This window comes from Ailuropoda melanoleuca, chromosome 2, assembly GCF_002007445.2.
Source record: "Ailuropoda melanoleuca isolate Jingjing chromosome 2, ASM200744v2, whole genome shotgun sequence".
NCBI classification, from domain to species: domain Eukaryota; kingdom Metazoa; phylum Chordata; class Mammalia; order Carnivora; family Ursidae; genus Ailuropoda; species Ailuropoda melanoleuca.
In genome coordinates this window covers 40471300-40485787 of record NC_048219.1, presented here as the reverse complement: position 1 = coordinate 40485787, position 14488 = coordinate 40471300, and the positions used below count along the sequence as shown (strand labels likewise).

The 14488-nt window shown below is 37.8% G+C and overlaps 1 protein-coding gene across 1 annotated transcript in view; it reads left to right on the top strand.

The window, feature by feature from the left end:
* Positions 1-3637, top strand: part of C2H1orf141 (chromosome 2 C1orf141 homolog) — a 182634-nt gene extending 178997 nt beyond the window's left edge. Inside the window, 1 exon segment of the mRNA XM_034653653.1 lies at positions 2986-3637. Within this exon segment, the coding sequence (XP_034509544.1) occupies positions 2986-3558 (573 nt within the window). The 3' untranslated portion in view covers positions 3559-3637.
* The last annotated feature ends 10851 nt before the right edge of the window (positions 3638-14488 follow it).

Here is a 14488-nt window from a genome sequence, read left to right as displayed (position 1 = left end):
TGGTGGCGCACGCTCCCGGCTCACGGACTCAGTCTGCTGTTTCCAGAGTGCGGGTCCGCGGTCCGCCTGCTCCCCCGTGCAGGTGGCCCGCCAACCGCCAACCGCCAGCCGTCCAGCGTGCGCTCCCGGAGCTCCCTTCTCAGTCTGCTGTCTCAAGCGTGCGGGTCCGCGGTCCCTCCCCTCCCTCGCGCAGGTGGCTACCGCTTCCCGGCGCCCTGACACGGCGGCTCCCTCCCCCTTCTGTTTAGCTTCCGATATCTGTGCGCGGTTTCACGGCTCCCTGCTTCGTACCTCGGTACTCAGCGCTGGAGATGTTCATTTGTAGAGATCCAGATGTATCTTCCTGCGTCTCAGGCTGATTCTGTGGATGTTCCTGCTGGTCTGGTACCTATCCAGCTCAACTCAGGGGACCGGCTGAAAAAGGGGTCCCCTACTCCTCCGCCATCTTAACCTGGACCACATTTTCTTAATCCAGTCATTTGTTGAAGGGCACCTCGGCTCCTTCCACAATTTAGCTATTGTGGACAATGCTGCTATGAACATTGGGGTGCATATGGCCCTTCTCTCCACTACGTCTGTATCTTTGGGGTAAATACCCAGTAGTGCAATTGCTGGATCATAGGGCAGCTCTATTTTTAACTTTTTAAGGGACCTCCACACTGTTTTCCAAAGTGGGTGTACCAACTTGCATTCCCAGCAACAGTGTAAGAAGGATCCCCTTTCTCTACATCCTCTCCAACACCCATTGTTTCTTGCCCTGTCAATTTTTGCCATTCTAACTGGCGTAAGATGGTATCTCTATTTGCCCTAATGGCTAATGATTTTGAACATTTTTTATGTGTCTGTTAGCCATTTGTATGTCTTCATTGGAAAAGTGTCTGTTCATATCTTCTGCCCATTTTTTGATTTGATTATTTGTTTCTCATGTATTGAGGTTGAGAAGTTCTTTTTAGATCTTGGATACCAGTCTTTTATCAGCAGTGTCATTTGCAAATATCTTCTCCCATTCCATGGGCTGCCTGTTAGTTTTTTTTGACTATTTCCTTGGCTGTGCAGAAGCTTTTTATCTTGATGAAGTCGCACAAGTTCATTTTCTCTTTTGTTTCCCTTGCCTTTGTAGATGTGTCATGAAAAAAGTTGCTGTGGCCGATGTCAAAGAGGTTGCAGCCTATGTTCTCCTCTATGATTTTGATGGATTCCTGTCTCACATCGAGGTCTTTCATCCATTTGGAATTTATCTTTGTGTATAGTGTGAGAGAGTGGTCAAGTTTCACTCTTTTGCATATAGCTGTCCAATTTTCCCAGCACCGTTTATTGAAGAGACTGTCTTTTTTCCACCGGATGTTTTTTCCTGCTTTATCAAAGATTGGTTGCCCATAGAGCAGAGGGTACAACACTTAGATTCTTAATGCTCTTTTTAGAACTGCCACCCTAAAGGTGGGGATTCCTTTGCATCAACTGAAAGTTTTGTGCTTTTCTTTATGAAGAAGGCTTTATCAAGTTTTCTTGATTATAAAAGAAATATAAAGCAAAAATGGTATTTTCAAAAGTGACTGCATTATGTTTCACTTTTTTGTCTATTTTAGCTATTTGAACCAGAAAATACATACGTTAAAGGCTATTTGGTAGCTCACAGAACGTCTAGGAAGGGTAGACAATCTGGGTTGAAAGCTATACAGTCAGGGGTCACCCAGTTCCAACCCCAGACTGCTCCATCAGGACCCATGCTTTTGTTATGGAGTTAATGACTTTGATTCTGGGCAGGAGATACTATTTCTAAGATCTTTGCCACTGCTGACTTTCAAAACAGGTATATCTCCTACCATTCTCACTAGAGTGGTTTTCACAATGTCCAACTTTTCCCAGTGCTTGCTTTCTCTGAACTGAAGACTATCTCAGGTGTATCTGATTGGCAGAGCCTAGGTCACACGCCTATGCCCTAACCTCAAGGAGGCTAATAAAGCTAGTTTCTGCCTCCATGTAAGAGTACATAGATTTGTAAGGTGGAAAATACCCATGGGCATTGGGCAGACCAAAAACATGACAAATTTCCACTACTGTGGCTAAATAGGTAACATTGACATCCCAGTGGATTGCAAAACTAGATCTTTCATCATCTTTTTAGTAATTATAGGCAAAATATACCTTGCTCACTAAGCATACTGATGTACAATTAGATGATCCTGGTTTCTTACTTCATTAATTATATTTCTAAAGGAAAGGTAGCAATCATTGACTTAAAGTTTGCAAAGTAAAAACTGGTAATATGCATATTTGAGCAATTTCTTTGGAGTTAATCTTTTTACTCTATAATGGAAATATGGGAAGAGTGTAGTGAGTAGTTCATACATACAAATTTTGCTATTACTGTGACAAAAAATAGTCTATTTTTTAAGTCAATCTATTAGTTTTGCTCTTTTTTTCTACAAATATATATTGAGTGCTTTTTATGTGCTAAGTAAGGATTGGAGTACGAGAATAAGTATAATATTGTAAAAGATACTTTTATATTCTTGGAATTATTAATTAAGATATCCAGGCTTTGTAATTTTGGTTTATAATTAGTTATGTCTCTTAAGATCTTTGGCTCAATTCATTTTTTTGGTATGCTTCTTATTTCTGAACATGGGAACCTGAGAAATGCCAGAGCAATGTTCCATCCCACCAACAATCCTATTTTCCAGTGACAATATCTCACACATTAAGAAATGTATTTATTTTGTCATATCTCACTTTATTCAAAAAGGAGTTTAGTAGGCCAAAAGCTCAGATTTTACCCTAACATCTCAACAGAATATTAAGAGAAGGAAGAATGTCACATACATCTTTTTTGTGTATTTGAATAATACCATTATTGTTCATATTAAAAATGTCTCTGTAGTCATTTTTAGAATATTTTACCGTTTTATTTTCATGTTTAAAAATATAGATAGCCTTCTTGTCTCACTAGACTGATGACTAAGTACTCTTTTCTTTAATCCACAGGAACAAAATGACACAAATCCCATAATTTTCCATGAGACTGGATATGTACAAATGTTTCTTTTGACAAAAAATAGGCTTCCTCTCCATCCTATGGAAAAAGAAAACATTTACCCATACAAAAAAGCAGATTTTGTTTTAGAAAGAAATTGTGAAATCCTCAAATCTTTAATTAGTGATCAACTTATCATTCCTTCCAAACCTAAAAGAATTACACCTACAAAATGGAAAAGAGATATACAAGCAATATCTTTTGAAGTGGGCCATAGAGTTGTAGAGGGTAAACTAAGGAAGAAAACTAATAAGCAGACACTTGAAAACATACCCTGGAGTAAACTCTATAATTTCTCACAGACTTTTTCCAGCCTAACAAAAAAATTTGTTGGCTTCTTTGATAAAAGTGTTATTCAAGACAAGAGTACTAGACATGGCAACTTTGAAAGAATGTTTTCTACAGTAAAACCAAGGAGCAAATTCAGTCCCTTACCTGTCAAACATTACTCAAAGCCTTTAAAAAATATACTCAAAGTCCATAAATTAAATAATGTAACACCAATGGATGATTTGTTAAGCTAATCAAATGAAAATTAGATGCCTCAAAAAATATTGTTTATACAACAGTATTTAGGTAACAAAAAGCAAATAACAAAGTTCCAAGAGTGTAGAAGAAATTCTTACCAAAATAATGTTCGAATGGATGGTATAAGAAAGCAAAGCATTGATATTGGAATTACAAGTCAACAGTCATCTGCTCAAGAAAAGTCAACATTTTTAGTAAATAAAAGGGCAAAATTAGGAAATAATTATTCACAAGATGAACTAATTCATGAATTTTTATGATCTCAATTAGATTTCTCAATCATCATCATTTCTACGGTAAAGTCTGATTTGGGACCAAGAATGGCACAGACTGTTTCTGGAAATTTTCTTTTGGAAGCCAAATAACATCAAAAACCTTGCTTAATAACTGAGTATCAAATAAGACAAATGTACCATTAACTTGATGCATGTGGAATTAATCGTATATCAGCATCTCGGATAATCATCAGAAAACAGTATTACATTAGCAATTCATGCAATTAAAAAGACTGTAAAATTTAAAATAGCTTTTTGTTTGTAGACACTGGAACTTCCTTGCTATAGAATGCCTTCTCCAAGTATAACTTTGACTTTTTTCAGAACTGTTACATAATTTAAAAGAATAACTTATCCTTAATAAGCTAAAAAATTTTGATAGCAAGTCCTATAAAGTATTGAACATTACATATATTATTATACTGCTATTTTACTGTTTCTCATTAACCCAAGCAGTATAAAGGCAGAACTCAAATTAGAAACAAGTTCTATTTCAAAAGTTCATTTTTAATCCATTTATTTAAAGATTTTTTAAAAATCTGAACTGTTAGTATGTGAGGAGAAGTAGGGTTAATTAGAAGCATTTCTGTTAGGGGAAGGCTTTGGGGGCCTTTGGCAACTTTCAAAGGTGAGGACATAAATTTGTTCAGGTTCCTGTTTCTGCTTCACATTGGAGGTTTTCTTTACCGTGTGCCCAGGCTCCTCTTGGGCACCTCTTCCCAAAGAGAGTTAGGTTTTGGCTCTAAAACAGAATGGCAAGGGGAGGACATGTGGATGGGGGAGGGGTTGGGGAAGAGGGGTGCAACTGGAAACTCTAAGTAAGGAAAGAGCAAGGTAAAAGGCTGTAAGATAAGATGATGGGCGCAGGTACGGAAGAGGCTGAGGAGGAGCGTACAAGCTTTCCTGGCTCTTTACCTTTCTTCTCATTACTGGAGAAGCCGCAGCAGCAGCAGCTCAAAGTTATGAAGTCATCTTTCTCTTTTCCAGCAAATAGGGATTGATCCTCTCATTCTCTTGGCTTGCCGTAATCCTGTCTCTTCACTCCCCACTGCCCCCCCATCACCCTTTTCCCTCCTCCCAGGCTCACTGCAAACCAAAACAGTTTCCCTAACTACCCTGCTGGCTTGGAAGATAAAATGCAAACTCTTTTTAATCACTAACAATATAAATAACAAGAAATGGAAAACATATCTAATATCACAAGTAACGACAGTAGTTTGTCCTGATACTCTGTAAGATAATGACATGTGGACCTTGGATATGGGCATATATGAGTAAACATGGGAAAAGAATGTAAACAGTCTGAGCTTTAGGTTTCTATAGCCCCTTGAGCTGGGACAATAATACCTGTCACAGTATTATTATTTTCAGTGTTAAAAAAAATAATGTGGGATACCTGAGCACTTGACTGTAGTAAACATTCATTAAAAATTCCCTTCCTGGGGCGCCTGGGTGGCACAGTGGTTGGGCGTCTGCCTTCTGCTCAGGGCGTGATCCCAGCGTTATGGGATAGGTCCACATCAGGCTCCTCCTCTGGGAGCCTGCTTCTTCCTCTCCCCCTCCCCCTGCTTGTGTTCCCTCTCTTGCTGGCTGTCTCTATCTCTGTCAAATAAATAAGTAAAATCTTTAAAAAAAAATTCCCTTCCTATTTCCCTGCTCTTAATATAACATCTTAAAAGATGTCCCCCAAAGTCTCTTACTCCAGTCTTTCCTAAATTAAATGCTGGACCTAACTACAGTGTTTGAACTTTAGCCCAAAACAGATGCAAATTAGAACTAAGGATTTCTGTATTCGCTGTTTTTGGAAGTTTCTGCGGGAACTTGTGAGCTTTATCTTTCAGGAAGGCACTAAATCAAATTAAAAATTCCATTTGGCTGAGAATTCTCCTTTAAAACAGCTGGACAGCTGGGAGCAGTGGACTCTGGAAAGGTAGTGACCTACACTCAGCACCTTTCTCTTCTACTCTCAGCTTCCATCTTTCATCTTCTAAGCCAAACAGCTGCTGAGATCGTCAAGCAGTGGGGTGCAAGGATAGACATGGTTTCTACTCTGATGCTGAGATTGGAGTATGGCCCTGGAGACTAGACTCTGAGTCATAAGGCAGCGATGGAGGTTGTGCTGTGTCCCAAGACCAGCTGGGTGTTGGGAGCTGTGGATTACCCAAGGGGAAGATTGTCTTTGGTCCTATGTAAGTGTTTCTGGTCTCATTGACCCCAAGAGGCCAGGAAGGAACAACTAAGCCTGTGATAAAACTGGGAAGTCAGAGATCTATGAATTTTCCCTTGGATGCCTCACCAGGGCATTGTGGTCTGCTTGCTTCTATAGCCCCACTCCATAGTGGGCAAGACTTTACCTTCATGGTACTGTAGTCACTAGATACTGCCCTAAACACACCTGCGCTTCCCTGAGCCAACTAAGAAAATAGAAACCCATCTAAAGGGGCCCTGCAAGCCCTGGGTGTTATATGCAACTAATGAATCATTGACCACTATGTGAAAAATTAATGATACAGTGGCCAACTGAACATAATAAAAAAATATATAAATAAATAAAGGGGCCCTGTAGCAGACAGTGCCAGGTTGGCAGGACTGTAACAGAGAAAAGGACAAAATTATGAAAATTGCCAGAGATCTCATCCAGGGATGGAGAGGAAGAAGTAAACACAGTAATTCTGTAGGATTAGCAGTGAGAAAAATAATTAGAAAAAATAAAGTTGTTTCCTGTTTGCTAACCCTGCCAAATCCCACTCTTTCAGTGACCAGCTGTAAAATAAACAGAATGCACTAGACTGCTAGAGGAGACAAGGATCAATTTGATAACAAAAATAATACAAACACGGAGACTCAAGTGCAGCACACTATACACACACACACTTGCACACTCACTATACTATTTTCTTTAGGATACTGATGTGATTTGTTAATCCCTTCAAGCATAATCTCGATAGAAGAGTTAATGATTAATTGAATACACTGTATCATAAGACTTACAAATAGAAGGAGAAATAGGATTAATATAAAAAAATAAGGAAAATGAAAAAGAATAAATATAGAATAAATCTTAAAAATATTGAAATCAAGTATCATTATACCATATTTATATATTGTATAGGTTGAATTTTCCCATTAAAAGACAGAGACTCTCAGACTGAGTTAAAAAAAATAGCACTTAACTATATATTGTTTATAAGAAATATAGTTAAAGCAATAAAGAAATCTTGAAAATGGGAAAGAGCTACCAGACCAATGAAACAAAAAGAAGTGGGAGTGCCATTATTAATATCAGAGAAACTAAAATTACAGTTATCTTTTCTGCCAGAGGGAAATCAATTATATCTCAACAGATAAAATTTAACTTGCTATAGACAAGAGTCATGTGCATCACAAGTGGTTTTCTACAAGATAACTTTTCTATTAGAAAACCAATCAAATGTGCGTACCCTTATAAGAATTAATTAATACATTAAGAATCCATCTGAAAATTCCCAGCACTCCTCTAAAAGAATATCCAATAATCACCTTTCTTTTTTCTAATATTGGATACCTTTAAAAAACATTTCTCCTTCAGCCTGGAAGCCATTGAAATATTTAAAGACATCAGAGATATTTCGTTTTTCTCCAGGAGTCAGGTGCCCAGGATTAGACCCAGGTTTGGTATGAGCAGGAAGGTGTTTTGTTTCAGTCCCCAAAGGGAGAATCAAAACCAATCATTATTAAAGCTGAGGGGATATTATTAAATGGAAATCCTATTTACTGCCTCTATCACTCTAAGGAAAACTTTCTTTTTATGTGGTCTCTGCCCAGAAAGGAGGTAGGGCACTGCATTTATAGCTATAGCAGTGGGAGGACAACAAGAAAAAGACAAAGAACTAGTCAGACAAGTAGCCACAGTGTAGATTCCCAAGTGGCATTTAGTTTGTCAACATACTTAGTTAAATTTAGTCAACAGTTAATTTGATCCAAACAGTACACTTTTTTGTGAACCAGAATCAAAATATGGGCTCTCTGTTTCAGTTATGAATTATACATGTTTAGTGGCAATAATTGGTAGTTGATGCCTCTAAAGACAGTTCTATTCATTCTTTTTCCTTTTTCTTTTTTTTTTCCTCCCAGCATTCTTAGTATCTTGCCCTTTTCCTCTTTTCTCTCACTGATTTGCTTAGGACCTCAGCAGTAAAAAAGACCTTGAAAATCTTCTGGACCAGAGCTGTCCAGTACGATGTTCTGCAATGATGGAGATGTTCTATATTTGTGCTGTTCAATATAGTAACTGCTAGCCACATGTGGCCATTATACACTTAAAATGTTTCTAGGGCAGAGTTTCTCAAACTCAGCACTATTGACATTTTGGGATGAATAATTCTTTATAGCTGACAACATTGCTGAGAAAATTCATCCACTGTGCTGAGTAGGTCCGCACACAGTCATCCTATTTAATGTCAGCCTCATTTTCTCAGCTCTCAGCAATCTTTTTAACTCCTGTTGACTTCCTTTCACACATTCATGATGGCTGTTCCAAACTCTCCCACTCTGCTCAAACTCATGACTTTACCCTGCCCACCAGTTCCAAGAATAGGAGGGAAGCAAAACCAGCTGCAGCTGTAATATGAGATTTCTTCCTCATGTAATCCCGGAGCTTACTTGAATCTTCCAGTTCCCATGTGGGTGACAGAACTGATCATCTCTGAATTTCTCTGTGCTATGAGAAATTCAAAGTAGGATTTCCTAATTCCTTGGATTTAAGAGAGATGGCTCAGTGTAGCGAAAAGAGAATTGGATGGAGATATAAGAGGCCAGGCTTCTACAACCAGCTCTGTTAACAACTCATGGTTATTTGATAAGACCTTCAACCTGTCAAGCCTCAGATTCTCCCCTTGAATACCAGGGAAAACTTTCAATGATTTTTTTCCCCCAAGATTTTGGATCATCTTTCCAGATCTAAATCTTTCAGATTCTACTTTCTTTTTTACTGTTTATCTTTTAATAAAAAAAATGTTTATTGAGTACTTACTATGTGCCATCACCGTACTAGTTGCTGGAAATCTTACAGTGACCAGAACAGACTTGACTTTTGCCCTTTACGTAGTTTGATGGGGAAGCTGACTACCTGTCCAGTGCTTCACCCTGGGAAAGCTCAACTTTAGGGAAAACAATCTAAGCAATAAGGTTGTAGTGTTCTATTCTTAAACTAACCCACAGGGTACCCAGAGGGTGAAACTATGCCTCATCCCAGATCACGATGTCTCCCATGCAGCTATGTTGATTGCTTCATAGAACCAAGGATTATATGCAAAAGATTTAATAATGAACACGGTATAGGCATGAAACAGTATAGCCAATGAAACTTATGGCTGAAGCAGGATGTCACTCCTAGACTTATTCCTTTGGTTGCTAGTTTGTGGGGAGGCCTAGGGGGATTCCAAAGGAGGGACTAGGGTGACCATGGTCAAGTCTCAGAGAAACTGAGGAAGTTACTGTTTACTAGTATTTATAGAAATATACCTATATTCTAACTACAGAGTGGCCATATTGGTCAGACTGGTCAGTGGCTACTGAATATCAACCCTAAGAAGAATTGAGGAGGCATGTAGACACACAGCTATGTGACTTATCAACAACATTGGCTTTTCCAGAGTCATTAGAAGAAGCCTGCAGTACCTCAACATTTTTTAGAGATGTCTGCTTGGATGAACATATGTATGTAAACCCTCCATGGTAACTTCAGTTTCCTCTTTTGACCCTACCCAAGTTTCTATCCAGAACCTTTCTGTCCTGGGCCATCTCATAGTTCTTACTTCTGAGTCCAGATACTTCTGAGTCCAAATTACCTCCTTGTATTGACATGTCATCTTAATATGTGGAGTTTAGGATCCTAGACTACCTCATTTGACCCAATTGCATTTTCCTTCCTTGGAAATAACTCTAATGAGTTATTTTCTGCCAAGTATGGGGAAACCACATAATGCTTCTGTAATGAAATTATGTGAATTACTCCTCTTCTCCTCTCGTCTGTCCTTCCTTCTTTCCTTTCTTCCTTCCACTCTTTTAACATATACTTACTGAATGCTTACAATATGGCTTTGTGCAAGACAGTATTCTAGGTATCAAGAATACAGCTGTAAACAAAAGCAAAGTCCTCCACTCTTACAGACAGGGACTATGAAGGTAATGAAACTTAAGCTTCATGGTCCTCACTTGTATGAACTTTTTCTAAGGCCCCAAGGGGCCCTAGAAATATGTTATTCTGCTTTATATATCTTATAAATTTTATAAAATTTGCAGAAGATATTTTAGCTATAACTGGTTAAGCTATAACTGCCATCTCAATTTTCCGCCATCATACTTCCCTTCGTATCAGGTGACATTTGAATGGCAGAAAATATTTTGAGAATCTTTGTACAGAGAAATTGAGTTAGGAATATATGATCTGGGTTTTAGTAGGATGCATATAGATGGTATGCAGTCACTTCCGTATAGAGTTACTTAGCTGTTTTAACGTGGGAATGGCTTCCTTGAATACTTCTATTACCCACTGTGCTATTTTATCTACCATGTGACACAAAGTTACAGGTCCAGAGGACATATCATGAAATAAAATGTGTCCTACAGTGACCAGTACCAAACATTTGTGACTAAATGAGGAGAAACAAGATCTGAAACATACAAGGTCAGAAACTATGAAACCTTTCTCCAATCATCAGACAAATAAAATTATTGTCAGGGAATTTGGGTCTCATCAATACTTGGTCAAAACAGAAGTTCTGGGGCGCCTGGGTGGCTCAGTCGTTAACTGTCTGCCTTCGGCTCAGGGCATGATCCTGGAGTTCTGGGATCGAGCCCCGCATCAGGCTCCTCCGCTGGAAGCCTGCTTCTTCCTCTCCCACTCCCCCTGCTTGTGTTCCCTCTCTCGCTGGCTGTCTCTATCTCTGTCAAATGAATAAATAAAATCTTTTAAAAAAAACCCAGAAGTTCTCTCTTGTTGACAAATATTCAATAATGTGTATACTAATAAGAAGGCACTATACATTTTTTTTCTGTTTTGATGGAAATCATGCAAAATAGAACTTATCAGAATTTGTGTATTTATAGGGTAAATATTTGTAGCAGTACTACAATGAGTTTGTCTGGGTGTGAGGATGCATGCTTTATAAATCCCAAATATCAATAATAAAAAAAATTTAGTCAAACCATGCTAGAAGAAAGACTGAATTATTTTTCTATTATCTCAATAATTACAGAATTTTTATTACATACAGAAGCAGTCAAATATAGAAAAAATGTATAGAAATGTGACAGGCACTTAATTAATAAAAACATGAATTTTCTATTTCTCAGATTTAAAAAGATTAATTATATTAAGTAGATATTCATTTTTGTGCTTTATTGTACATTGTTAATTTTGCATTTTTTTTCTTAAAAAGGGCTCACGAAAACTTCAGGTCTTATAAAACTTGGATCCATGCTTGTTCATGGGGCTAATATTTTATTGGGAATAGAAAGACAAGAACTAATATAACATAGTCAAAAAGTTGTACAACTATGAAGAAAGGTAAGGTATTTGCAATGGTGTTGAAAGACACGTACGCTGAAAAATACAAAACACCACTGAAAGAAATTAAAGAAGACAAAATTTAATGGGAAGATATCCCATGTGCATAGATTGGAAGGGTTCATATTATTAAAATGTCCATACCACCCAAAGTAATCTACAGATTCAATGCAATCTTTATCAAAATTACATGGATATTTTTTTTTTTAGAAAATAGGAAAAACAATCCAAAAATTCATATGCAACCTTGAAGACCCTGAATAGCCAAAGTGATCTTGAGAAAGAAGAACAAAGCCTTACACTGCCTGACTTCAAAACACATTTCAAAGCTACAGTAAACAAAATAATAAGATACTGGCATAAAAACAGACATGTTTCCACTGGAACAAAATAGAGAGCCCAGAAATAAAACCATGTATATGGTCAAATGATCTTCAACAGGGGTGCCAAGACTACACAATGGGGGAAAAGAGTCTCTTCAACAAATGGAGCTAGGAGAAATGAATATCCATATGCGAAAGAGTGAAATTAGATTTTGATATTTCACCATATGAAAATGGATTAAAGTCTAGAAGTTCAGACTGTAAGATTCTCAGAAGAAAATAAGAATAAAGCTTCATAAGATTAGTCTTGGCAATGATATCCTGCATATGACACCAAAAGCACAGGCAACAAAAACATAAAATAGACAAGTGGGACTATATCAACTAAAAAGCTCTGCACAACAAGGGAAACAGAGTGATTATTGATGTGATTTTTTAATTTTTTTAAGTTTCTATTTAAATTCCAGTTAATATACAGTGTCATATTAGTTTTGGGTGTACGAGATAGTGATTCAACACTTCCATACAACACCCAGTGCTCATCACAAGTGCTCTCCTTGATCCCTATCACCTATTTCACACATCCACCCTGTAGTAACTATCAGTTTTCTCTCTACAGTTAAGAGTCTGTTACTTGGTTTGTGTCTCTCTGATTTTCCCTATGACTGTTTTGTTTCTTAAATTCCATATATGAGTGAAATCATATGGTATTTGTCTTTCTCTGACTGACTTATTTCGCTTAACATAATGTTCTATAGTTGCAACGATGTGGGTATTTACTATCAAAGAATTTAAAACAGAATTTCAAAGAGATATTTGCACTCCCATGTTCATTGTAGCATTATTCACAATAGCTAATATATAGAATCAATATCAATGTTCTTCAGTGGATGACGGATTAAAAAAATAAATATACCTACAATGGAATGTTATTACATTAATTACAGGAATCACATTAAACCTGTAGATAAGTTTGGAAAGAACTAACATCTTAACAATATTGAATTTTCCAATCTATAAACACAGTATAGCTCTTCATTTATTCAGCTCTCCTTTCCTTTCTTTCTCCAGTTGAGAAGACTACTTTATTAAGATGACATTTGAGTTAAGACCTGAATTAAGCTATAGCATGAAACATGAGGGTATCTGGAGGAACAGTATTCCAGGAAGAGTACAATAAGCACAAGGGTCTTGAGGTACAGTGTGCCTTGAGTGTTCTAAGAACAGCAAGGAGGCCACTGTGCCTGAATGGAATGAGATGGAACAATGAGGGGCAGAGGATGAAATCACAAAGGTAACAAGAGGCCAGGTCAGGTAAGACCTTGTAGGCCATTGTAAAGTTTTGGATTTTATTTAAAGTAAGATGAGAAGTGATTGAACAGTTTTGAGCAGAGGTGTGACATTTGATTTATTTTTTAAGGTCACTCTGGGTGTTTTGGTGAAAAAGGATTAATAGGGAAAGGTAAATCCAAAATAGAAGCAGAAAAACCATCATGGAAAAATGTACGATATTTTAGCAAGACCATATTGTGTCTTGGACTAGGATGCCAGTAGAAGTAATAGATGTCAGAATATAGATCTATTTTAAAGATAGAGTTGATGGGATTTGCTGAAAGTTAGATGTGGGCTGTGAAAAAAGAGAGGAGTCAAAGATGGCTGCAAGGTTTTGAGCCTAAACAATTGGAAGACTCGGGTTTTCATCAATTCAATTGGGGAAGTCTCTGAGGGGAGATGTTTTGGAAGGTGTTTATCTGGCTTACAAGGGTAAGAAGGGGAAAAGGATTTTTCCTAAAATTTTTATGCACCATTCAATTTTAAGCACAGAATTTAAGAATTTGCAGTCCATGTTCTGAGTATATTTCAATAGCAACCACCTGTGGTAACCAACGGCCTATGTGTTATGGTCTGAGCATGAGTGGTAAGAAGAAGGCAACACACAAAAAGTAGGAAAAGAATATTTCAGTTAGTAACTAAAGTTATTATGCCTCTTCAGGAGCATGCAAGAATGGGTTTTAATGAGTCTATGGGTAGGGAAGACTTCTCTGAAGATTATCTATTTTATTTGAGACTTGAGAAGTTAGCCAGCAGAGAAAGGTGGGGTTTGTGGGGATGGAAGATTAATCTACAATAAGTCAAGTGATGAGCAGGTGCAAAGATCTAGAAATGAGAAGATGTGTTTGAGGAGCACATTAAATTTAGAAAATCAAGTATGAGCATAGAGCAGGAAGAACCAAATGGAGAAAATTGTGAAATAAGGCAGGAGATAGGTTTAATCCAACAATCAGATCTACAGTTTTACAAAACCACTGTGGCTTACTGTGGGGTTCCTGTGTAGAGAATGAACTGGAGGAACACAGATGCTAGTTATAAGAAGAGAGAAGCCCTAAGAATGACTAGTTACTAGGTTTCTAAGGTGAGCAACTTGGTGAATGGTGGCTCCTTTTACTAACATTAGAGTGCCAATTATTAAGTTATTGTCTCTCAGCTCCAAACCTTGGAATAAATTTGGACTATCTGTCTCTCTTCTGCTTTGTGAAGCTGATGCTTGTATTTTGCAAACCACATTCCTGCTTTGCCAGCTGGCTCTTTGTGAGGCTCTGCCACTGGTGGTGCTAAGGAGACTGCAAAGCTGGAGGAGAAAGAAAGAAATGCCCCTTACTGTCTGCTTCCTGTTAGCATCTCTCCAGCAATGATTCTTCACCCCAGAAGCAGCAAGCCCTTCCCACATAAGTAGCTGAATGCAGTTTGCAGTTTTCCCTGCATTTGCAAAGTCAGTCTA